Source organism: Selaginella moellendorffii, unplaced genomic scaffold (genome assembly GCF_000143415.4).
Source record: "Selaginella moellendorffii unplaced genomic scaffold, v1.0 SELMOscaffold_10, whole genome shotgun sequence".
In the NCBI taxonomy this organism is placed as follows: Eukaryota; Viridiplantae; Streptophyta; class Lycopodiopsida; order Selaginellales; family Selaginellaceae; genus Selaginella; species Selaginella moellendorffii.
The window spans coordinates 1,946,694-1,968,686 of NW_003314271.1; the positions used below are offsets into that span (position 1 = coordinate 1,946,694).

Consider the following 21,993-nt stretch of genomic DNA (forward strand, 5'->3'; position numbering starts at 1 on the left):
CAGCTCGGACATGAGAATTCCGAGATACCAATTTATCGGACAGGAACTTCATAACACTAACAGCGTCACCTTCGGAAGCTTTGTCCTCAGAAAACAGCTTTCTCAAGTTATGTAGAAAATCGTGTATAGGAGACTTGGCAGCTTGAAATATGAAGCGATAGAGGAGCTTGCGCTGCTTTCAAATTCTGATTATTAAAGTTTAGGAGCTGAAAACGAAGTTACCTGCCAATCACAAGGCAGCATTCCCAGTACTTCTGGCTGTTTTCCCGCGACCTTCTGGATCCATTCCCAGGCTTCCTTGAAGTCCTGCTTTAAGGAAAATAGAAATGAAAACCAGCAGGTGATACCTATCATCTGTTGTACCTGCGAACTGACCGTATTACACAAAAAGCTTGGTTCCGTGCAGGAGCGGATCCTTCTGCCCAAGTCATAAGATGGCTCGATATCTTTTAGCTCTTCCAAAATGTAAGTTGGAGGTTTTCTTCGATTGGTCTGGGTGTTTAAGAGCATGATATTTCCTTTCCATGGTTCCATCACATTCGTGGGCTCGCATTCCAACTCTTTTATCAGAAAAGAGTCTAATATTTCCTCAGCCTTGATATCGTTTAGTACAGCCTCTTTGTCTTCAAGGATATCTGCTGCCGACAAACTGCATCAAGCTCAAAAACATTAGAGTCACGTTAACATTCCATGAAAAACAAACCCCGACTTTGTGCCTTCTGTTATAAGGTACTGCAGAAGATATCTGACTGATGGGAAGTTCTCCCAAACGCTCTTACCAATAGTCGCTGGATTATAAGCAGCGATAACTATAATAACTAGGCAAGACCTCCAGTACAAATCTTTTATCTGTCAAAAGTTTCTCAGGTCTTGCAAAACTCAAAGCAGCAATGCTTACGACAAGTTGCGGCAATGGCTGCCGAGAGACACTTGGTAAGTAAAACGATGAAAGCTTCATAATCGCTGCAGGTAACTACAAACCAAAATTAGGCAGATAAATCACGATAAAAGCTTTGATATTCACCTGCAAGCTATCAGCAAACAGCGTCCCGAAGGCATGCTTATCCGAAGCGGCCGCCCGCCACACCAGCTTCTCAATTATGTGAAGAGCATCTTCTTGCTGCATCGGGAACTGATTCTGTTTGTTCCTAAACTTCATTACAAGTCCCCAAAAACTCGAAAGAGAGAGAATACCGATATTCCCATCAAAATTATTCGCGCAAGTACTTCCTCGGAAGCGTGCATGGAGAATGCAACAAGCTGGAAAGAGTTTAGCTCGACGGTACCACTCGACGATGATAAGTTATATTCCTGGTGGAAGCGTCAAAATTCGAAAAGCCAATGCACTACTGCCTACCTCAACAGGTTCTAAGAACATAAGCTTCTGTACAGCAGTAGTGAAAAACTTGCAATCTCCAGCGCTTAGCTGTGAGCTAAGCACGTCAACACACCACGTTAACGCTTCCTCCTGAGAACACAAAATAGAAAAAGAGCTTTCAAGTAAGAGAGCTCTAGAGCTCTTACTTGAAAGGTCATAATCTTCATGCTGAGATCTTTAAAAAGAGGCAATATCTCCTTGAGAGATTCATCTCTAGATCGTTTTCCAGTCGCAGAAATGGCAACGAGAAATTTTTCATCGGAGGAAAAAGGAGTAGCCGCTTGAATCAGAAAATGGCATGATAGCTCTATCACCTTGTAGCAGCAACCAAGTAGTAGAGAATTAAAACAAAGGTTGATATCGTTTTGATAATATTCTTACCTGCTTGAACCATGACTGCCTGGCTGAATCCTGCTGCTGCAATATAGAATCCCAGGGTTCAAGTAGAGCCCGGCATAAGAGACAAGGGCTAATCTCTTTTAGTTGCTTCAAAACCCTGAAGTTTACACGAAACTGAACATGACGAAAACGTTGATGAAAACGTACCTGGTCACGGCTTCCTGCAGCCGTCCTACATGATCGTCACTTAAAACCAATTCCTGCACAGCAGCACATTATTCGGAAGAGCATATCCTTTCTGATGTATTACCTTGATCACTAACGCCAAAGCTCTCTCCGGAGAAAGCGAATCCGGCAAAGCCTTTAAAACAACTGAAATGCCTTTCATATTATGGGGGCCCGTCGAATTCAGCTCCGCGGTAAGAAATGTCTGAGTATATAAGATTAGCTATCAAACACGCACTAGAAGCGAAGTACCTTTAATGCCAGAGACGAGTATTCTGGTCTTTTCTGAACTATCTGAATGACAAGCTCTGTATAAAACGAGGTCGACGCATTCTTCATCTGGGAACAGTGCCACGGTTAAGTACTTAGGCACCAACAAGTCACTAACCTGAGAAACGCCCTGATTCAATCGTAGAGATAAAATATTTGCAACCGTTTCAAAATCTTTCATTGTTGTGCCATTTGTAAAATGTAGAACACGATCCAGCAGAAGTTTCGCGCGACGAAAATGGAAGGGAGTATTCAACCAGCCCTCCATCATGCTTGATGCAATGACCCGAACTTCTTCGTAGTTTACACCTAGTGTCAACATCCTGTAGAGCAGGACTTAGAGATAAACCTCGAAGGAAAAAAAATGTTGAAAACCTTAGAATACGGGGATTTTCTTTGATCAATGGAACCTTTAAGAGATGATTGAGGGCTTGCATAAACTCAGCCTTAGCCTTCTGACGAATTTCGTCCCCAGGGTATCGGTTTTTAAGGCTACACTGCTACATAAAACAAAAAGCATTCCTAGACATGCTGTAAACTGGAAACCGAAGTACCTGAGCAGTATCGCCCTTGACATCTGATGGATCTTCCGTGCCCACTGTCAGGTCCTAAAAGCAAGAAGCACGTACAAATAAGATGTAAAACCATCGAGCATTACCTCATCAAATGACGTAAGTATGTTAGCGACAAACTCTTTGCAGTGCTCACTGTCCACCCAGTTACGCAAGTTGATCGCATCGTCTAAGTAGGCCTGCACTCAAACCCAAGCACGAGACCTTCTGTGAGACAAACAGCCACAGCGTACCTGCACAAATTCTAAAGGCCATTCGGGCTTTTCATTAAAAGCTCGAAACAAGAGCTTGCAAGAAAAACCAGGTAGAAAGTTTTGTTTCTTTGTAGAAGCCTCAGATGGACTTGAATCAAGGAAGGAAAGCAAAGCCTGGAAAATCCTTGAAAGTGAAAAACAGTCATATCCTTGAGGACGAACCTTGTATGTTCTTGGAAGACAGAAAGCGTTTGGCAGCTTTTTGGAAATGTAAAAGCAAGTAAGGTACTGATATCTCGGAGGCGAGGATGGAAATCTGCTGATTTCATCAAGCACAGACTCCAGAATCTCGTCTAGCCGCTGCCAATTTTCCTGTGTCCACGCGCTCCAAATCGAATGTAGAATATCCAAATCTAAATGAGAGCGTCAAAGTGAGATGAGGAATCAAGCAAAGACAAAAAAGCACACCTTCGTCAATTCCCAAATCAGCTGCTGGCTCCAGATGCTGCTTGAAAATCTCGCGATGCAAAGCATCCTCCTGGCCACTGCCAGCAATCCACTCCTGCCCCTCTTCTTCCGAAAATGGCGCATTGAGATCGAATCCTCGCGGAGTCGCATTCAAGTCGAGCGCCTGGGCTTGATCTTCCCTGGCTTTCGGCTTGCCGCGACCGTCCTCGTCGTCGTCGGGAGGATGCTGCCTCTGCAAGAACACAAGACGCTTCATCTCTCTGGGAATCGAGAAAGAACGTTACCTTCATCGTCTAGAACCCTAGAAAATGATAAACCCTAGAAATTTCCCGCCTGACGAAACGATCTAATAGCGATCACAGTGCTCTTTCCACCAGCTACATTGTATAGGCCCCAATCACACAAGATGAGAATGTATAGCAACAATATTTCCAAAAAATATCAAGAAAATGACCGTACGGAAGGTTTGGGCCGAATGACCGTTTGTGGTCCTGCTAATCTGGGCCCTCCGTATATCCCATGTCTCACACTCACACTCAAGTAGAGCTAGGCTTGGTTAGTTTCTTTCTTGTTTTCACGCCTGGGGCGGCGGCGGCCGGGCGGCGGTGGCGGCAGCGCGTGTGGCCATCGGCAAGCAGCTGGATCGATCGCGGCGGCCTTGTAGCTCGATCGTCTCGGCAAATCGATCGATGCAGTGATGTGTCGTGTCCAGGTCGTGTATTATCTCAGCCATGGGGGACGGATGGAGCAGCCGCATCTCATCGAGGTGGAGCAAGAGGGAAATCGTCTCTACCTGAGCGGTATTTTCAATGGGATCGATCGTCGATATCTTGGACTTGCTGAGATAATTTCGTGTTGCAGAGGTGAAGAAGCGATTGACGGTGCTGCGAGGGAAAGGCATGCCGGATGCCTTCTCCTGGGCCTACAAAAGGTTCGCTGTGTTCTTTCTTCTCCCCTTTTTATGTGGTTCCTCGCGTGATTTTCTCTTGCCAGGAGCTACAAGAACGATTTCATCTGGAACGACGTGACAGAGAATGACCTGATCTTACCGCTTCGCGACAATGAGTATATCATCAAAGGATCGGAGAATGTGTATGGAAGACAAGGTCAGTTTGGTTCTTTGGATGATCTTTCATTCGTTTCGTCCTTCCAGAGAGTCGTAGCGATCGGGGAAGAGTTCCAAGCATCCAGGAGGAACACAAGGATTTCGAGAGTCCAATGTCTTATCATCACCACACTCCCATGCGAGCAAGCGAAGGCTATGACAAGCGGAGCTCATTGTCTTCTTCTTCCGTCGCTGGCAGCAGATCGCCCAGGAACAGGAACAAAGCTTTCAACTGCGAAGGCGCTCTCAGAGTGAACAGGCAGCTCATGGAGACGCTCACGCAGGCAAAGACCGAATCCATGGACGAAGTCTTCTACGATAACCCACACTCGGATGGATCAAGCAACGGCAACACTTTCACTGACGTCAAAGTGTACAAGACTCCGGCATCTCCTGTGACTGCGGACCACGGCAAGGATGCAGCAACGCAGACGGAGGAGCATTCTGGTAAAAATACTCACGAGTTCCAGTTTCACCGAGATGTTCAGCACGATCAGGAGAGAAGCTGTCAACGTGATCAGGAAACTCAAAGCTCCAGGAAGAAGTCTGAGAGAGCTGGTTTGGTTTCTACCGTAAGGAAGCAACTGGAGGAGAGTAGCCGGAAGCAAACAAGCACTGCGGTTCTTCGGCAGCTGCTCTCCTGTGGTGGGATCGATACGAACACTTGTTCCTCCATGCAGTACAACAGGTTGCACTATCCACCGCAAGCATGGGCTTGGAGCAAGTCCAAAGCAGATACCAGGTCCGAAGCGGAGAGTGCTTCCAAGATTCCACACGATGTTCTTCCTTCTTGGGAGTCTCCTAGGATGCCAGCTCGTTTGGTCAGCTCGAGTCAGGATCCTGAATCTATTCCAGAAGTTGTGAAGGAAACGACGAACTCCCCGGCTGCAAGCCATGCGGAGCGACGATCCTTGGTAGACAAGGCATCTCGCGAGGAGGCAAGAAAGTTACAGAACAGTATGCTTATTGCAACTAAGGAAGCTCGGAAGGTCGAAGACAACAGCCCCCGTCTATCGCCTGCGATAAAACGTGTTAATGTGGAACTTCCAACGCTAAAGGTGCAGTTCAGCCCCCCGAAAAAGGAAATGAAGTGCAAGGAAGACAGGTAGGACTCCGTTAGTTCGCAAAGTTTCAAACTCCTCTAGCTTTTTCGTTGCAGGCCTCTAACACCAGGACGAAGCCGACTCGATTGGGAAAAGACCCTCCAAGAGGCTGTCAATGCAAGTTCTCCTCCCGTGGATTTCAGATTGTTGCTGCAAGAATGCCCGTAAGTTTCTGCCCGGAGCCGCTTACACTTACTCGGAAGTCTTCTTGTTCTAGGCAATGTGGTCGAACTTTCAAGCCAGATTCTCTGAAGGTTCACTTGCGAGGATGTCATGGCCAGAAAACTGGGAAGATAACAAGCGTGGCAAGGCGTCTTGAATAGGTACTATTTGTTGTTTTATGATCCCATAGCCTTTCTATGTTCTTTTCTGCATGTAAAGAAACTTTTCCTTGTCCTTTTTTTCCTGAGTTTGATTAGACAGGCATTTCGTTTTGTTTCCCTGCGTGTAACGTGTGTGTCTCTGCATGCCTCTGGCTGCTACTGCTGTTACTAAACTGCGGGCTTCCTGTACAAGATTTTGGAAAGCAACGGATTGTATCTGAGAATCATTAACTGGTGTGTGAAGTCCAAGGCAGGACAGACACCAGCTGTTCTTCTCGGAAGTCGTTTGCTGCCGCATTCTTCGTCCTTGTTTTTTGTTGAGGTTGGCTTCTTGGCGTGTCCGGTCCTGAATTGTTAATGTGTCCATTATGTAAAGTTCTGCCTGGGTGGTGCTGCTCCGCAGCCGTGGGCGTAAACATCGACGCTGTCATCTGTGGATGGTCTGTGATTAAACAACGTGAATCGCTTCGCTTTAGTTGCTTACTCTTCTATTTGATGCATTCTTTAGCTGGAAGTTTGTGAAAGCAACGCCTGAGCTTTTGCAGAGCTGGCCGACCTTATCAACAGCACTGCAATATCCTACACTAGTTTCCACAATCAAGTCGCTAAAAACTCAACGTTGTCTCTGTCGATCACTTCAGCTTTCCTTTTGGTTGTAACTTCTTCTCGTCACGTTTTTGTATGTACTTGTTTGGAGCATCCTGTCTCTTTGTAAAGATGTCTGTCTTGAGTCACAGTTGTTTCATCGTCAGGTGTCACAGTCGGGGATTCAAGAGAAGATTGTTTTTTCTTGGATTTTGCAGGGAGGCTGGCTACGGAGATGAACCATCGAAAGCGCAGTTAAGCATAAAAAGTTTTCTGGTCGCTGACTCACTGCTTACTTATTACTGTGCTTGCAGAAGCAGACCGTTTAAATAAAATCCATGATTTTGGAGTGCGCGGGTCTTCCGCCTCATCCTCGAAGGGGCAAAGAGCATTGCAGTACGAGTATAAAATCTTGTGAAGGTACCTGGGCTATCTATGGCGTTCCAACGTCTCTTTCTTCCAGCAACAACTCTAGTACTGATTGTGAGCTCTTTTCATGCTCAGCCGGTCGATGACGATAAGTGCTGTGTGGACTCGGCCGCAGTTTATCAACCTCCAAAAGGATGTCCCCATCCGCATCCTGCATCAATGTCGCCTCCGCCCGCTGGAAGCTCGGAGTCCTCGGTGGTTTTCCAGAGTTTTCACAAATCCACAAACAGCACGAGAGCCGGGATCTTTAGTACGGGAACGCCACCACCAGCTCCGGAACCAACTCGTCCACCGCCGCCACGTTGCGAACCAAGCCCGCAGTCGGCGACGCTGTTATGCTGCTGCGCCAACATAGAGTACGTGGCTACTGAGTTCTATACTCAGGCGTCCATGGGGAGGACTATGGACTACTTGGACTCTAGCCTCGCTGGGAACTGTACCGATCCTCCGCGAGGTGGCGAGAAGGCGTACCTCTCTCCCAGCGCCGAGGATATGATGCGGCAGATCGCTTACCAGAGCCTGGATCACTTGAAGTAAGCTAGCTGCAAAGCTCTCCTTCTCATTGTCTTCCTTTCCAGGGCGATCCAGTTATCTCTTGGAAGTAACAAGTCTTGCAACCGGCCGGGGATCGACGTGAGCTGCTCCAGGTTTAGCAGGATTGTCAACGATGCTATGGGACACACACTGTGGCCGGATTTCGACTGGTACAAGAACGACTACACCACACTCTTGGGAGCTTACTGGTTCTCTGGCCTCCTCACCAAGTGCTACACTGGTATCCTTGACAGATGCGAAGGCCCAGCCACCAACAGAGTAAGCTCTTTCTTTTTACTTCTACCCAGGAGAGAGTTGGAAGAGCCAGAAGAGAGCTCGCTAACTCACAGAATCCTTGTCTTTGCAGCTCTGTGGATCCCTCGCCGCTGCCAAAGCCCGGCAGGAGATGGTGATCAGGACGGTGCTTTACCAGAACTTCCAGCACAACGTCTATCCATACAAGATCTCGGTGGCGGAGTTTACGAACAGGCTCTCGCGGTACAAGGACAAGCTCGCTGGGAGCAACGGGACTGCGGACGAGGGGCTGTGGGTTCCAAGCTGCCTGGGAACTGGCGGCTCTAACAGCAATATGTTCTCGGCGGATTCGTACGGACTCCCCTTTAGCTACAACGTGACCGACGGCTGCGATGTTGTCAAAGCGGTCCTCGGCCCAATGGCGTACAATTACAAGTGAATTGTACAGAATAAAACCAATACATTAAAGTTTTCGAGGATTTAGGGTTTAGTGGAAACTTAGGGTTGTAGTGGAGGGGATGAGGGACGCCGATGGCGCCGAGAGGGCGCTTCTCGCTTTCCTGGAGTCGAATGCCGAGATTTCCAATTCCGAGGCGTTTGCGCGGGATCTAGGCGTGGATCACGAGCTGCTGGCGGGGACGATCAAGAGTTTGCACGGATTTGGCTTCATTGAGGCCAAGGTGAGGTCGATTTCGCGAGGATTGTGGTCGGCAACGCCCGCATTGTGTAGGATGTGAGACGGGAGTCGTGGGAGTTGACGGAGGAGGGGCTGGTGTACAGCCGGAATGGCTCCCCCGAGGTACAAGTGTTTGACGCGGTTCCGGCTGGAGGGATTTCGCGAGAAGATTTGCAGGTTTGTGTCACGCTATTGTGATTTCTTTGATATCTTCTATCTTCTTCTATTTGTAGAGAAAGCTGGATGACAGTGTGTTTTCCATTGGTTTCCGCAAAGCAATGAGTAACAAGTGGCTGGAGACCAAGCCATTGGTTTCTCGTAAGGTAAGACTATAGAAGTTTTGTTGTGTTATTCTAACTTCCGTTTCTTTCTTCACAAGGTTTTGAAGGTTGAGGATGTTGTGAAACAACAGCTACTAGACGTTAAGGATGGCAAGGTGAAGAAATTTATATTGTCGCGAGTCTAAGTTTCATATTTGTCTGCTTTTTTCCAGAACTTATCAGCGGCTGACATTGATGCTTTGAAAAAACGGAAGCTTATAGTTCCTAAGTATATATTCTTTTTTCGGGGATCAAGAGTTTCGTTTTTGATAAACGTTCTTACAGGGTATGGAAGGCGTATTCCATAACAAAGGGAGCGAATTACGCTCCAACGAGAACGAAAGCGGCAACTGAGGTTACTCGTGAGATGCTACTAAAGTAAATCTAAGAGTGTTACTTCGGAAATTGATACAATCTTGTTTTTCCAGGGAAACCTGGTCAGAGGTTGCATTCAAACCGTACAATTTCCAAGCTCTTGGACAACCAACGGAAGGTGGTCATTTACATCCATTGCTGAAGGTAGCAGGAGTTTGTCATTTTCTTCTCCATTGTTAACAGTCTCCTTCAGGTGCGAACAAAGTTCAGGCAGATTTTCTTGGAGATGGGGTGGGTTTCGTGACTTCCTTATCTATATAAAACTGCAATCATGCTGGTTACAGGTTTGAGGAGATGCCTACGAACAATTTTGTTGAAAGCAGGTACTTGTCTTGACAACAATTGCGTCGAGTTTAAGCATTTGTCTTTACGATAGCTTCTGGAATTTCGATGCCTTGTTCCAGCCGCAGCAGCATCCTGCCCGGGACTCACACGACACATTCTTCTTAAAAAGTAAGTGTGTTCGTGATATGTTTATCATTTTATGGTCATGTAGGTCCTTGTAAAACGCAGACATTCCCGGAAGACTACCTGGAGCGTGTGAAGACAATCCATGAACAAGGTGGCTTTGGTTCCATTGGGTATGATTTATCTATCGTCTTCTTCTTGCACTCAAAACTTTGTACCTGGAGCAGATACATGTACGATTGGAAAAGGGAGGAGGCCGAGAAGAATGTTTTACGTACACATACGACTGCTGTTTCTTCTCGTATGCTGTACAAATTGGCCCAGGTACGGGGGTCTTGAAGGCATCAACTAGCTGGCCAACTGACCTTTTGTTTGGTTTCCCAATAGGATGGATTTGTTCCCAAGCGTTATTTCTCCATTGATCGTGTCTTTCGCAACGAAGCAGTAGACAGAACGCATCTGGCAGAGTTCCATCAAATTGAGGGTGAGTTTAAGGCGGTCTCTTTTCTCTTGTGTCACCAAAATGACCGTAATATTTCCAGGCTTGATTTGTGACAAGGGCCTAACACTCGGAGATCTCATTGGGGTTCTTAATGACTTTTTCTCTCGGTTAGGTGAGCCACACTTTCTACCACCCAGCGACTCTTTTCTTCTTCGACTTAAAACGCATTGACAGGGATGAAGAAGCTGAGATTCAAGCCGGCGTACAACCCGTATACCGAACCGAGCATGGAGATTTTCAGGCAAGTATATCCTCTCTACGGATCGTCCGCGCTGCTGACACTTATTTTGTGCTGCAACAGCTATCACGAGCAGCTGAATAAGTGGGTGGAAGTCGGAAACTCGGGCATGTTTAGACCCGAGATGCTCCTTCCAATGGGACTTCCAGATGACGTCTCTGTGATTGCATGGGGGCTATCTCTAGAAAGGTATTTCTTGGTTTTCGCGTTTCTTGTTTGTTCATGATGTTCGCTTCGCTTTCTAGGCCCACGATGATTTTATATGGCATCGACAACATAAGAGATCTCTTTGGACACAAGGTGAGCTGTGACGAAAGAGAGTAGACACATGTGTTGACCTGTGTTTGCTGCGCAGGTCGACCTCAAGCTAATCAAGTCAAACCCGATTTGTCGGCTCGGCATGTAGCCGATAGAAACCGCAGCATACCCAAAAAAGAATCCGCGGCTTACTTTTTTAAAAGCTCGAGCTCTCTCATTCTCTCTCTCCCGTGACAAATTGACAATGTCACGATCCCAACCAAAAATTTTTAGATCCGTCGGTCTGCCGTTTTTCTCTATTGATATTCCCAACGTACAGAAACAAAATATATATAATCAAGCAGAAGAAAGATGGGAGAAAAAAATAAAAATAGATACAAACAAAATTTTGCGGATTCTACCTATTTATTAACGGCCTCTCTTGGTTTGAGGAAAGAAAGAAAGTAAAAAAGAAAGCGCTCTATTCACAAGCACAAGAGGGAGGAGCATGAAGATCAGAGAAGACCTCGGCGGAAGGATCTGGCGGTGGCGTTGTAAGTGCGTACCATGAGCCCGACTCCCAGCCCGACGCCCAAGCACATCCCCAGCCCGATGCCAACTCCAACCCGGACGCCCGCGTTAAACCACGAGACGTCTCCATTCTCCTCGTAGTCGCTCTCGTACAGCTTGCGAAACTCTTCGTCGTCATCGTCGTCGCGATCCACGCCGTCGTCGCCGTCTCTGCTTTTGACGGCTGATACGGATACTTCGGCAGCCTCTGGGAAGTTCTCGCCCTGCAGCGACAAAGAAATTTATAAGATTTTAGAGAGCGAGTGCGAGAGATATTGTTAGTCAAAGCCATCAAATCAATCGTGGGATCAGCGCGGGTCCATGGGAAGAGAGAATCTCCGGGCCTAAACAAAAACACGGGAAAACGAAACTGGTGGCCAGACAGCGGCAGGCAATCATGGACAGACTGTCGCAAGAAAACACTCGGAGAAACTGATGAATGCTGCTGGCTGGGAGATAATAACTGAGAGAGGGAGAGAAGCAGCAGCAATAGGAATAAAAGAAAAAGAGCTGGAGAAAGAGAGAGCAAAAACAATGCCTATAAAACTCTAAACAATCGCAGCCACCATCTCCACCCAGGAATCAAATCCTAGAAACCAGTGCAAACCAACAAAACGAGAGGGGCCGGAAGGAAGGCAAGAAACCAAAAGCCTAAGAGAACCTACCAGTTGTTGCTGCTGTTGATCGGTCACGAAACACTCCCTCGGCACTCCACCACCACCACCGCCACCGCTGCCAAAGCACCTGTTCTTGGGCGTCGGGGTGGCGGCGCCACAGCACTCCTCGTCCTCCGGGATGACATCTAGCACCGTGCACCTGAGCCGGCTTCTCCTCGCATTAAGCTGGACAGTCTGGGTTAGAATCACCGGAGACCCGATATACCTCCCCACCACGCAAACTTCCATCAAAGTCGTCAAGCTCGAGCTGGAACTGGAAGAAGAAGAGGGCGATGGCGATGGCGGTGGTGGTGGCGATCGTAAGTGGTGCTGCTGGACGCGAACAAACGAGCACTTTGAGCTACCGGCCTCGCAGCTACACTCCATCCGCCACCCGAGCTTTCTAATCCCCGGCATACCTCCCTCACAGAAGCTGGAGCTATCGTGGCTGCTGATCACCGATTGCTTGAGGCAGCCCGACACCAGGAAGTCGTGGCGATGGTAGATCTCGAAAGCCAGCGATCCAGACGTCCGAAGGTTGTCCGTGCTCACGAACGTCACCTCCTCGGACTCTAAGTCCAGGCGGTCCCGTCGGAGGGCGATGCATGCCTCCTCGGACGGCGCGACGCGGCCTCCATTCACCTCCAGCGCGATGTCGATGCCGCGCGGCGGGAACCAGATCGTGAGGAGCTCCGGCGCCTCCTCCACGGCGCAGAACGCGACGCGGGCGTAGAGCACGCGCACATCGAACCACGAAGAGCACACCGAGAATCGCCCACCATTGCCACTGCCACTGCCGCCGCCGCCGCGGCCACCGCCGCTCCTCGATCGGCCATGCAACAATGTAGTTTGATTCCTCTGCTGCTGGGCACGATTCCGCCTCAGATCCTGCTGGCCCATGGCCGATCGCTCGAAATTCCGAGCAAGATTCTCGAGATTTCGAGGAAGATCTGGCCGATGCCCCTGGCCGCCGCTCGATTTCGAGCGAGGCTCTTCCGATGCCGCTGTCGCCGCTCGAAATTTCGAGCGAGGCTCTTCCGCTGCCGCTGTCGCCGCTCGAAATTTCGAGCAAGATCTCCGGGACAACCGACCTGGCGGTAGATGAAAATCCTTCCCCCTCTCCTTCCTGGATCAGCTCAGCTGAGGATACTCCTCCAAATCCCAGCGCTCATGACCGATGAATCGCACCGCCTCGATGAGCAGCGGCAGCGGCCTTGGGGCGCGTTTGGGGGCTTTCGCTCCCCGAAGCATCCGCTCGCGATGACACATGAAAGAAACGAAAGATCTCTCCACCAGAAATCCAAGCAAAGATCATGCGCTCGCTGCCCCAAGCTAGCTCCCTAGAACGATCATCTCGCCAGAAATGCGCGAATCGAAGAACCCTAAAAACTGGCATGGGGTTTAGCTAAAGACAAAGGTTTATTAACGGGGTTTAACGATGCCGCCAAACGCGTGGCAGCATGCACAGGTATGCCGCCAAATCTAGCGGAGCGCTCACGCGCTGAATCTGGCGGTAGCCCTAGTCCCGACTCCACGTGCTCACTGACGGCGGCGTACACCGTTCGCTCACGGCTGTCGACGCGGCGGAATATTCCGCCCCCGCTATTTTAAAGAGCCTAAAGAGGCTGCCTTGTCTCACAGTTTTCGGTAGCTCGAGAGATCTTTTTTCTTCCCCAATCTCCAGCTAGCCATGGCGGCGGCAATCGTAGCTAAGAGATCGATCACCTCATCATCGCAAGGAAGATCGATGTAAGTTTTGGCTTTTTCTTCGATGTTTTTGCCTCATTTCTTTCGATTTTTTAGAATGTTCTTGACGAGATCAATCGGGACGGCGGCGGCGGAGACGAGCAAGGAGCCCTCGATCAAATCGTGGTGGGTTCCCGATCCAGCGACCGGATTCTACGCCCCCAGTGGGAAATCGAGCGCCCAACAGGCCGATCACGCCAAGCTCCGCGAGGAGCGATGCGAGCACTCGCAAATGCCGGCGGTCTCTTCCGGATGCTGGTGGCACTCTCTGGAAGAAATCCCCGATCGATCTTCCACTCCCGCATAGTAAAAATAGAGTCACTATTAAGTGATTGTAACGGAGTTCCAAAACAATTTTTGTCTGTAACTTTTTTCTCTTAAAAAAAAAAAATCCCACACTTGAATCTTATAAGATTCCCATAGATGCGATGATAGTCTTCTTTTGTGCTTGGAACATTTGCCTCTAAAGGGCACTGCTGATTTGAAAATAATTGAGCCAAGGTACCAGATTCCATGGTTGGAAAGTCGCAAAAAATCAAAGACAGATGTCATCGCAAAAATTCAAAGACAATCTCATCACAATTCCACACTTCCCTCCAATTTGGAGAGAATTTGCAACCCCATGATCTGTCCCTCCACAGGAATTTCAATGTCCCTAAACTCCACCGGACTCTTCCCAATGTCTACAACCCTGATCAATCCCCCTACCGATCCACAGATCTTCCCATGCGCCGCCACCACATTCCTCAAGTTCTTGAGCCTCTTGTCCTCGAGCACGCAAACCCAGCTCTCCGTACCGCCGTCGTACGCCTTGATCCGCCCGGCGGTATCATCCATGACGAACAGCTTACCGCCGGAGGTGACGCCGGGCCCGTTCCATCCGCGCGTCAGTCCGCTCGGCATGGGCTCCCACGTCTCGCTCCCCGGATTAAGCACCAGCCCGCTGCGCGCGCTGACCATATAGAGCTTACCGTCAAACTCCACCGCCGGCGTCGCCTCGCGGCTGAGCTTGGAAGACTCGAGCGGCTGTACCGCGCGCCACCCCGCGACGGCGCCGCCGTTGGTGTCCCACATCTCCGCCTGCCGCGCGGTACGCAGGTCCCACTCGTTGCCGCAGCCGCTGGCGACGAGCAGCTGGCCGCCGGCGGTTGTGCCGCAGCTGCACCAGCGGCGCGGGACGGTGTACCGTGGGCCCCGGCTCCAGCTGGCGGTGCGCACGTGGAAGACGAGCGGGCTGTCCAGCGCAGGCTCCACCGGCGGCATACCGCCAGGTGGTGCCCGCGGTACACTGGCGGTGGCGGCGCTTGATGATGGTGCTGCCTGGGTGTCGGCGCCGGCGGTACGTGTCCCAGCGACAACGATGAGTTTGTCGCTAGTGCTCGCGCATTGGATGGAGGAGAGCGAATAAGGGCCCGGCAAGAATCCACGGCGCGAGAGCTCAAATCTCACGTCGTGTGGCATGGGAGGGAGGCGATGCCATTTGGCCGCCAAAGGATCGAAAGCGTACCACTGGAAGGCGGCGGCGCCTCCGGTGCTGTTCTTGGTGTTCTTGGACGCGATGAGAACGTAGAGCCAGTTAAATCCGCCCGGCAGCCCCAGCTTCGCGCGAGCGGGGAAGAAGAAAGGGCAATCGTACAGGAGGCGCTGCCAGGACCTTGCCACTCCCCACAGCCCGGAGATTCGATCGACCCGAGCCAGGCACAGCAGCGCTAGATCATCCGGGAGGCCTGGAAGCAGGGGATCCAGAATTGATGACGATCCTTGACGATCTGGCCGAGGGCGCTTGCTTGGCGGACACTCCTTGCCGTCCTCTACCGGGATCATGATCCAACTTGATACTCCACTGATAGGAAGGATCCTTCCCTCCAAACTCCACCACGCTAGAAGGAGAAATCTAAACACTCCATCGCGGCCATGAGCCAGGAATTTTAGGATCACAGCCAAGACATGATGCACCAAACTCGCTCGCTCGCGCGATTTCTAGCGCTCTCCAGGCATGGGCCGTGATTGATAGCTGCCTCTTTCCTCCTTTTCGAGAATTAACACACCAGAGGCCCCAGTGGCCAGCATTTAAACGAAAAAGCTGCAAAGCTACTGGAGAGCGAGCTTCCACCCTCAAAAGAGCGTCTTTGTCCTCACCCGCGACACTATACACGCTAACGCACAGACCTTGTTTAATCGCAAGATGTGCTGGGTTTGCTGGGAAAAAGTAGAGCATTTGTCGTCGTGTATATGCTAGAGATCCCTTCATGCAGGGCGATGAATTTGGTTGGAGTGGTCCTCACTCTCTTCATCCAAAAGCCATGAGAGCTACGTGGGCGAGATTTGATCCTGTGCATACTTTTCTTTTTGGCAATGTCCATCCAATTCAATGCCCCAAAAAGTTGAACCCTAATTTTCTTAAAGAAGTTGGTCTTTAAATGTGGAAAGCTATATATACGTATGAAAGACTTATTTTTGATATTATATTTCTATTTTTCACTGGTAATGGACTCGCTAAAGTTGTTGTCCTCCCCGAAAATCTTTTGGCACAAGAGCGTGGTGAAGAAACAAGATCGGGAAATAGCACTAGGGCAAAAGGGATGTGTAATTTGGCTCACAGGTCTCAGTGGCTCAGGTAAAATCAAAGTTCTATTGGTTTTTCTGTTTTTTCTTTTTTATGATTGCTTGAAATCTTTTTCTCAGGAAAGAGTACTTTGGCTTGCAAGCTTGATCAGGCACTGTTGAGCCGGAACAAGCTCAGCTATGTCCTCGATGGTGATAATCTTCGCCATGGGCTCAACAAAAACTTGGATTTTAGCGTTAAAGATCGTGCTGAAAACATTAGACGTGTTGGTGAGACTTATAATTCTCTGATCTTGATCTTGTTCCTCTTAGTTTTTAAGTTCTTTAGTTCTAAATTGTGTTTTTATCTTATGTGGATAATAATCCCTTTAATTTAAATTTTTTTCTAGGTGAAGTGGCCAAGCTATTTGCGGATGCGGGGCTAATATGCATTACGAGCTTCATTTCACCGTATAGAAACGACAGAAATTTGTGTCGCAAACTACTTCCTCCTGGAGATTTCATTGAGGTATACAGTTTTGTTCTACAAACTATTTCCTAAAGTAGGTTCTTCATTCGAGGAGGTTTACCTCAAAGTTCCATTGAGCATTTGCGAAAAAAGAGATCCCAAGGGACTTTACAAGCTTGCTCGTGCCGGGAAAATCAAAGGTTAGTTTTCTTTTACTTTAAGATTGCTGGCATCACAGTTGGATTCATAGGTTTTACCGGTATAGATGATCCATATGAGGAGCCTTATGACTGCGAGGTAGATTAACTCTCGAGGTTTTTACCAGCGTTTTTAATGTTATATCTTTGCCTAGATTACAATGGGAGTAGAGAATGGCACTCCAGAGGAAATGGCCACCACAGTGATTACGTTCCTTGACGGAAGAGGTTATTTGGCACCTCCAATTACAATGTAAATAAACTTGGAGTTCCAGTTCCCTCATTTTAGGGTTTTAGCAGTTACAAGGGAATTGCTTGCCTGGATTTGGACTTGGTGGTCACACTAGGAACATCAATTCATTCAGCATCATAAGTAAATGGAGCCATCACCCATTAGGGACAACACAAGAGGAGAAACCTTTACCATGCTATGGAGTGACTGGTCCTTTTGCCAGGTAGAAATACATCCCTTGCCCAAGATTCCAAAAGGTCACTAAATAACATAAAGCATGTGACTCATCATATGCATTTTTAACAAAAGGTAAAACATCATTTCCCCAGTTGTGAAGCATTAGTTCAGCCCTCATGTAGCTGAGTTCACCCATGTTCAAACATGAGAGAATTTTGCCCACCTAGATCTGAACTCAACAATTACAGCACAACAAAGGATGTGTGCTTGGGAGGGGGTGTGAACACCCCTACTGCCCCAAAACACACACAAAAGTGAGAGGTTAGCTCAAGCTATAGCATACCACACATGTTGGTCATCTAAGTCTCTTGGTTCTACTAAAGCATTGGTCAAGACTTAGCACAAGCATATTTGTTGCACCACAACAATGAGTGTGCAATCCTCTACCAAAGGTACACACCACCACATCAAGAGGATTAATTGCCAGCCAACCCACCACAACTATATGCAAAGATCTCAAACTCAGGTTTGACCAAGTCTCTTGGCTTTCACCAGAATCCATCCTAATCTGCATTGTGGTGGCGAGCAGGATCTATCCCAATATGCATTGTGGTGGTGAGCAAGGAGTATGATTTTGTGGGTAGCAGAGCACCCCCTCCTAAGCACACACCCTTTATTGTGTTGTAATTGTTGAGTCTAGATCCAAATGGGCAATTCCCTCATGCTTGAATGTGGGTGAGCTTTGAAACAAACAAAAGAGTGAACCTTAAGCCAACCTCCCAACCCTTAAAACATTATAGCATTAAATCCCACATGCCATAGAATATTTTTGTGGTTTATGTCATTCTTCCCTCCCTCATGACCCAGCCATGGACGGCAGCCTCAAGAAACTAATTGAGCCTCATATGAAGGGAGTTCAAGGCAATACTGCCATGGAGAAAAGATGTGCAAACGACAATACTAACGTTGCGACAAACGGCCATAAAAGAAAGAAAGCAATATGGCTTTCTTGCATGACAATATGGTCATGGAAACAAGAGAATGAGAATAGAATAAACAACTCAAATTATATAGCAATACAGTTATAAAACTTAATTCTTTCCTTCTCAAAAATGTCATCTAAGTCATAACCAAAAGTCAAAAACACTCTCTTCATGTCATCCTCAATTTCCTATGTAACTTTGTCCATGGAATAACCATTCGACTAAATTAAGAACTCTTTAGTTGGCTTCCGGCATGTTTTCACCAATCTTTAAGCAAGAATATTGGCTGGACCAACCTTCTTAGCATCAATCTCTGGGACATGGATAATGGACTGATTCACAACATTGCCAAAGTGCAAACACACTTTAAATTTGCTCACATAGAACATTGGATGAATTTTCAAACTAGCTAGCAATTCCAAAGTGTATGCAAGATCCCCCATGCACTATAAAATTATCCAAGGTCCATAATACTATAGAAACAACTTAGCACTACCATCTCCTTTCAAAGACTATTGTGCATTTGACAACTTAAGAAAAACCTTGTCACCAACTTTGTACTTTTGATGACAACGATGGTTATCAACAAATCTTTTGTCTTGATCTTGATCTTGCCTCATGTTCAACTTTGCCAACTCAAGTTTGTTTTATATATCCTCTAGGAAATCATAACCATGAGGTACCGGCCAAAGCCAAACTCAAACTCACAGAAGACCTAGACTTATAGCCATATATTGCCATAAATGAAGACATGTTAATACCCAATTGATGAGTGTTATTGTCAGCAAACTAAAGCAAAAGTAAGTATTTCTCCCATACTCCCTGTTTAGTCAAGTTTCCCATAAAAGACCTCAATATATCTTCCAACAGCTAATTCATACGCTCTGATTGCCCATCTGATTGTGGATGCTCACCACTACTCATGCTCAGCTTAGTCTTTAGCTTCTCAAATACCATTTGCAAAAACTTGGATATGAACTTGGGATCTCTATCACTCACAATATCACCTAGAAAACCATAGAAACTGAATAACTAGTTTACAAACAATTGAGCAATTTCAAAAGCTTTAATAGTCATCTTCATTGGGAAGAAGTGAGCCATCTTCATTAAACGATCCATAATAAACATCATTTTGTCAAAAAGTCTTGGGCAAACCAATGATAAAGTCTATCAAAATGTTATCCCACTTATTCTCAGGTACACATAAAGGATGATAGAGGTTAATGAGCTTCTGATGATCAACTTTGACTACTTGGTAAATTAAACAACCATGTATGTACTTCTCAATATTTGATTTAATCCCAGGCCAAAAAAAATGCCTCTTCATCAACATATACATTCTCAATACCCCTAGATGCCTAAGACTTGGCACATCATAATACTCAACCAAAATTTATTTGATGAGTTTGTTAGTATGAGGAGCCACCACATATCCCTTCTTCACTAGGATTCCATCTCATATCTCGAATAACACAAACTTGTCACCCTTCAAATCTGTAGAGGCGCCGCTCAATAAAACCTTTGTATGAATATCAGTGATAAAGGAGTCGGCAAACTTCTTAAGTTCATCCAAGAAATTGCTGAATAGCTTCATGAATGAGATAAGATTTACCATCCTAGATAATGCATCTACCACTTTATTGTCACCTCCGTGCTTGTACTGGATCTTAATAGACATTTCCTACAGAAACTCTTACCAATGAATAAGGTGGCCTTGAAAATCTTTTTGTTAACTGAATACTAGAGAGACTAATGATCTAAATCCACATGGAAGTCCGATCCATATAAATAATATTGCCATTCCTTCATAGCAGTGATCACAACATACAACTCCTTATCTTGAGTAGGCCAATTCCATTGTGTAGCATTAAATTTATGGCTCATGTATGCAAGAGGATGCCTAACTTGAAGTAATATGGCTCCAATAGCAACATCACTCGCATCTGTTTTGACCACAAAAGGCTTCTTAGGATAAAAAATCTTTAATACAACATTGTTTCAAACATTAAAATGCCACTTCACACTTCTCATTCTAACCATGAATAATAGTATGTTTCGATATGTTGTAGAGAAGATTGGTCAAGGGGGCTATTATCTTTAAAAAGTCCTTCATAAATCATCGAAAAACTCCAGCCATACCAAAGAAACTACATAGATTATGCACTATTGAAAGTATAAGCCAATCAATTACGACCTGAATCTTTGCGGGATTAACTCTCACTCCATGTACTAAAATCAAATGCTTAAAATATCCAATCTCCTCCAAGAAAAACTCGCACTTTAATAATTTTGAGTAAAGCTTGTTTTCCCTTAAAAGTTGCAAAACACTTCACACATGCATCTTATATTCCTCCACTAAAAAGTTGAATACTAGGATATCATCAAAATAATTAGTTGCACACTTTCCCAAATAAGGTTGTAGAACTTAATTCATCAATCTCTGAAAAGTTGCAAGAGCATTTGTCAAACCAAACAGCATCACCCAAAACTTGTAGTAATCCGTCCTTGTCCGAAATGTAGTTTTCGGAACATCCTTTAGCTTGACACAAATTTAATGATACTCTTGCCTCAAATCAATCTTCAAAAAATATTGAGCATCACAAAGACTATCAAGCAAATCATTGATATAAGGGATTGGGAATATATTCTTCACCATTCTATTATTCAATCCCTTGTAGTTCACGCAGAGATGCCATATACCATCTTTTTTCTTGACCATCACCACTAGAGCAGCCTAAAGAGACTTGTTAATCTGTAGCCACCTTTTCCAAAAGTATTTAGCAAGCTGCCTATTAATCTCCTCATCTTCAGCAGGATTAGTATGAGTTGGTTGTTGCTGATAAGAAGTAGCTCCAGAACCTCATGTTGAATTCCATATTCTGGAGGCAAACCATTAGGCAACTTATCCGGAAATATATTATAGAATTCCTCTTGAATGAAATTCACCTGAGCCCCAAACCCACGAATGTACTCCAAACCAGATATGATCATATTAGAAAGAAACGGGTACACTATAAAAGAACTAGCTATCTCATGTATATAAATCAAGTATTAACGAATGGAGTATCACTATTGTCTATTTTAACAAAAAATTTTTTATAGTGCCACCAACTTCAATATGTAGAATATTACGCTCCTAATTAATCCCTAGCTTCTTATCATAAAACCATTCCTTGCCAAGAATAACATTTATGCAACTAAGATCCATAACTTAGAACAAAGGATGGTTAAGAATCCTCTAAACCATCAAAGGAACGCTTGGAGCCCATTCATTGTAAACACAAGTGTTATAACCATTTGCCATAACCACCTTGTAAATTACTGAATTCTTTTTCACATGTAAACCAAATTTCTTCACCACCTTAGAACTCAAAAAGTTGTGAGTATCACCTGAATTGAAAAGAATATTAACATCATAACCCTGAATGTCCCTCTTGGCCTTTACAAGTTGATTTCACATAGAACCATTAATCTCTACAGCATTGATATGAACTCGAAACTTAGATTTTGGAACTTTTGCCATAAGGTGTGGAAAAACCACTATAGTAAATGCTTGATTTGTATCCACGATAAATTCCATCACATTCACCTTAACATTCTTTAATCCTTTCACAATAAAACAATCCTTGCTATGATATCTAGCTTTGTGACAATGAAAACAATTGCCTTCCATCTTGTCTTTCTCACTTTTGGCTTTATTATTATCTCCATTCTTTGAGTCATGACAGAACAATGGCTATTTCTTCCCCAAAAATGAAGTTTTGGCAGGTTTGACTACCCCTTAAACCATCTTGTTGACTAAAGTGATTGGGTGAAAAGATCTGAACTTTGGGGATAGCATTAGTCAATATGGCTGGAAAATCCTTTTTGACCTTTTGTTGTA

The 21,993-nt window shown here is 46.2% G+C and overlaps 8 protein-coding genes across 12 annotated transcripts; 5 read left to right on the forward strand and 3 right to left on the reverse strand.

The window, feature by feature from the left end:
• Positions 1 to 183: 183 nt before the first annotated feature.
• Positions 184 to 3,835, reverse strand: LOC112345869 (integrator complex subunit 1-like). 4 transcript variants are annotated; one of them, XM_024673493.1, is made up of 20 exons: positions 3,731 to 3,835; positions 3,447 to 3,678; positions 3,201 to 3,391; positions 3,018 to 3,152; positions 2,871 to 2,963; positions 2,767 to 2,820; positions 2,588 to 2,709; positions 2,331 to 2,535; positions 2,195 to 2,281; positions 2,028 to 2,147; positions 1,925 to 1,977; positions 1,760 to 1,874; positions 1,525 to 1,692; positions 1,358 to 1,468; positions 1,195 to 1,311; positions 1,025 to 1,138; positions 899 to 973; positions 704 to 849; positions 364 to 649; positions 184 to 309 (listed from the first exon to the last, which is right to left on the reverse strand). In XM_024673493.1, exons 1-20 carry the CDS (start codon positions 3,734 to 3,736, stop codon positions 193 to 195), a joined length of 2,547 nt encoding a protein of 848 aa, XP_024529261.1. In that variant the 5' UTR covers positions 3,737 to 3,835; the 3' UTR covers positions 184 to 192. The 4 variants fall into 4 exon arrangements, with proteins under 4 accessions (XP_024529261.1, XP_024529262.1, XP_024529260.1 ...); XM_024673494.1 differs by having other exon boundaries at positions 710 to 849; positions 2,588 to 2,712; XM_024673492.1 differs by having other exon boundaries at positions 184 to 306; positions 2,588 to 2,712.
• Positions 3,836 to 4,042: 207 nt separating this feature from the next.
• Positions 4,043 to 6,055, forward strand: LOC9650320. The gene is made up of 6 exons (XM_024673549.1): positions 4,043 to 4,246; positions 4,308 to 4,377; positions 4,440 to 4,552; positions 4,600 to 5,656; positions 5,711 to 5,818; positions 5,872 to 6,055. The coding sequence occupies exons 1-6, from the start codon at positions 4,144 to 4,146 to the stop codon at positions 5,975 to 5,977; spliced, it is 1,557 nt and encodes a 518-aa protein (XP_024529317.1). The 5' UTR covers positions 4,043 to 4,143; the 3' UTR covers positions 5,978 to 6,055.
• Positions 6,056 to 6,891: 836 nt separating this feature from the next.
• Positions 6,892 to 8,251, forward strand: LOC9631405 (desiccation-related protein PCC13-62). The gene is made up of 3 exons (XM_002968184.2): positions 6,892 to 7,524; positions 7,570 to 7,804; positions 7,893 to 8,251. Exons 1-3 carry the CDS (start codon positions 6,998 to 7,000, stop codon positions 8,217 to 8,219), a joined length of 1,089 nt encoding a protein of 362 aa, XP_002968230.2. The 5' UTR covers positions 6,892 to 6,997; the 3' UTR covers positions 8,220 to 8,251.
• An 8-nt stretch (positions 8,252 to 8,259) lies between these two features.
• LOC9631406 (phenylalanine--tRNA ligase alpha subunit, cytoplasmic) lies at positions 8,260 to 10,907 on the forward strand. The gene is made up of 18 exons (XM_024673380.1): positions 8,260 to 8,460; positions 8,511 to 8,633; positions 8,690 to 8,779; positions 8,836 to 8,892; positions 8,950 to 9,005; positions 9,062 to 9,154; positions 9,205 to 9,295; positions 9,345 to 9,382; positions 9,436 to 9,474; positions 9,528 to 9,604; positions 9,648 to 9,732; positions 9,787 to 9,883; positions 9,947 to 10,043; positions 10,102 to 10,173; positions 10,236 to 10,302; positions 10,363 to 10,488; positions 10,545 to 10,599; positions 10,655 to 10,907. The coding sequence occupies exons 1-18, from the start codon at positions 8,299 to 8,301 to the stop codon at positions 10,703 to 10,705; spliced, it is 1,476 nt and encodes a 491-aa protein (XP_024529148.1). The 5' UTR covers positions 8,260 to 8,298; the 3' UTR covers positions 10,706 to 10,907.
• On the reverse strand, positions 10,887 to 13,121 carry LOC9631407 (uncharacterized protein At1g01500). Of its 2 annotated transcripts, XM_024673382.1 has the most exons (3): positions 11,997 to 13,121; positions 11,772 to 11,948; positions 10,887 to 11,330 (listed from the first exon to the last, which is right to left on the reverse strand). In XM_024673382.1, exons 1-3 carry the CDS (start codon positions 12,660 to 12,662, stop codon positions 11,052 to 11,054), a joined length of 1,122 nt encoding a protein of 373 aa, XP_024529150.1. In that variant the 5' UTR covers positions 12,663 to 13,121; the 3' UTR covers positions 10,887 to 11,051. The 2 variants fall into 2 exon arrangements, with proteins under 2 accessions (XP_024529150.1, XP_024529149.1); XM_024673381.1 differs by having other exon boundaries at positions 11,772 to 13,121.
• A 280-nt stretch (positions 13,122 to 13,401) lies between these two features.
• LOC112345874 lies at positions 13,402 to 13,915 on the forward strand. Its single transcript, XM_024673527.1, has 2 exons — positions 13,402 to 13,511; positions 13,566 to 13,915. The coding sequence occupies exons 1-2, from the start codon at positions 13,453 to 13,455 to the stop codon at positions 13,813 to 13,815; spliced, it is 309 nt and encodes a 102-aa protein (XP_024529295.1). The 5' UTR covers positions 13,402 to 13,452; the 3' UTR covers positions 13,816 to 13,915.
• A 123-nt stretch (positions 13,916 to 14,038) lies between these two features.
• Positions 14,039 to 15,950, reverse strand: LOC9650321 (F-box/kelch-repeat protein SKIP25). The gene has a single exon (XM_002968484.2). The coding sequence runs from the start codon at positions 15,330 to 15,332 to the stop codon at positions 14,085 to 14,087; it is 1,248 nt and encodes a 415-aa protein (XP_002968530.1). The 5' UTR covers positions 15,333 to 15,950; the 3' UTR covers positions 14,039 to 14,084.
• A 45-nt stretch (positions 15,951 to 15,995) lies between these two features.
• Positions 15,996 to 16,975, forward strand: LOC9650322 (adenylyl-sulfate kinase 1, chloroplastic). The gene is made up of 6 exons (XM_024673024.1): positions 15,996 to 16,125; positions 16,194 to 16,343; positions 16,463 to 16,581; positions 16,637 to 16,721; positions 16,772 to 16,818; positions 16,874 to 16,975. The coding sequence occupies exons 1-6, from the start codon at positions 15,996 to 15,998 to the stop codon at positions 16,973 to 16,975; spliced, it is 633 nt and encodes a 210-aa protein (XP_024528792.1).
• The last annotated feature ends 5,018 nt before the right edge of the window (positions 16,976 to 21,993 follow it).

What these genes read in the sequence shown, in the direction of transcription:
- LOC112345869 (XM_024673491.1), bottom strand. An exon ending in TCAAGGGCGATACTGCTCAG is followed by an intron (nt 2,713 to 2,766) that starts GTACTTCGGTTT and finishes TGTTTTATGTAG; the next exon opens with CAGTGTAGCCTTAAAAACCG. An exon ending in ACTCGTCTCTGGCATTAAAG is followed by an intron (nt 2,148 to 2,194) that starts GTACTTCGCTTC and finishes TTATATACTCAG; the next exon opens with ACATTTCTTACCGCGGAGCT.
- LOC9650320 (XM_024673549.1), top strand. Translation starts at nt 4,144, where the DNA reads ATGTGTCGTGTCCAGGTCGTGTATTATCTCAGCCATGGGGGACGGATG. An exon ending in TTCTCCTGGGCCTACAAAAG is followed by an intron (nt 4,378 to 4,439) that starts GTTCGCTGTGTT and finishes TTCTCTTGCCAG; the next exon opens with GAGCTACAAGAACGATTTCA. An exon ending in GAATGTGTATGGAAGACAAG is followed by an intron (nt 4,553 to 4,599) that starts GTCAGTTTGGTT and finishes TCGTCCTTCCAG; the next exon opens with AGAGTCGTAGCGATCGGGGA.
- LOC9631405 (XM_002968184.2), top strand. Translation starts at nt 6,998, where the DNA reads ATGGCGTTCCAACGTCTCTTTCTTCCAGCAACAACTCTAGTACTGATT. An exon ending in CAGAGCCTGGATCACTTGAA is followed by an intron (nt 7,525 to 7,569) that starts GTAAGCTAGCTG and finishes CTTCCTTTCCAG; the next exon opens with GGCGATCCAGTTATCTCTTG. An exon ending in AAGGCCCAGCCACCAACAGA is followed by an intron (nt 7,805 to 7,892) that starts GTAAGCTCTTTC and finishes TTGTCTTTGCAG; the next exon opens with CTCTGTGGATCCCTCGCCGC.
- LOC9631406 (XM_024673380.1), top strand. Translation starts at nt 8,299, where the DNA reads ATGAGGGACGCCGATGGCGCCGAGAGGGCGCTTCTCGCTTTCCTGGAG. An exon ending in TGCTGTACAAATTGGCCCAG is followed by an intron (nt 9,884 to 9,946) that starts GTACGGGGGTCT and finishes GTTTCCCAATAG; the next exon opens with GATGGATTTGTTCCCAAGCG. An exon ending in GAGATCTCTTTGGACACAAG is followed by an intron (nt 10,600 to 10,654) that starts GTGAGCTGTGAC and finishes TTTGCTGCGCAG; the next exon opens with GTCGACCTCAAGCTAATCAA.
- LOC9631407 (XM_024673381.1), bottom strand. Translation starts at nt 12,662, where the DNA reads ATGGGCCAGCAGGATCTGAGGCGGAATCGTGCCCAGCAGCAGAGGAAT. An exon ending in ATCAACAGCAGCAACAACTG is followed by an intron (nt 11,331 to 11,771) that starts GTAGGTTCTCTT and finishes TTGTCGCTGCAG; the next exon opens with GGCGAGAACTTCCCAGAGGC.
- LOC112345874 (XM_024673527.1), top strand. Translation starts at nt 13,453, where the DNA reads ATGGCGGCGGCAATCGTAGCTAAGAGATCGATCACCTCATCATCGCAA. An exon ending in TCATCGCAAGGAAGATCGAT is followed by an intron (nt 13,512 to 13,565) that starts GTAAGTTTTGGC and finishes TCGATTTTTTAG; the next exon opens with AATGTTCTTGACGAGATCAA.
- LOC9650321 (XM_002968484.2), bottom strand. Translation starts at nt 15,332, where the DNA reads ATGATCCCGGTAGAGGACGGCAAGGAGTGTCCGCCAAGCAAGCGCCCT.
- LOC9650322 (XM_024673024.1), top strand. Translation starts at nt 15,996, where the DNA reads ATGGACTCGCTAAAGTTGTTGTCCTCCCCGAAAATCTTTTGGCACAAG. An exon ending in TGAAAACATTAGACGTGTTG is followed by an intron (nt 16,344 to 16,462) that starts GTGAGACTTATA and finishes ATTTTTTTCTAG; the next exon opens with GTGAAGTGGCCAAGCTATTT. An exon ending in TCGTGCCGGGAAAATCAAAG is followed by an intron (nt 16,722 to 16,771) that starts GTTAGTTTTCTT and finishes TTGGATTCATAG; the next exon opens with GTTTTACCGGTATAGATGAT.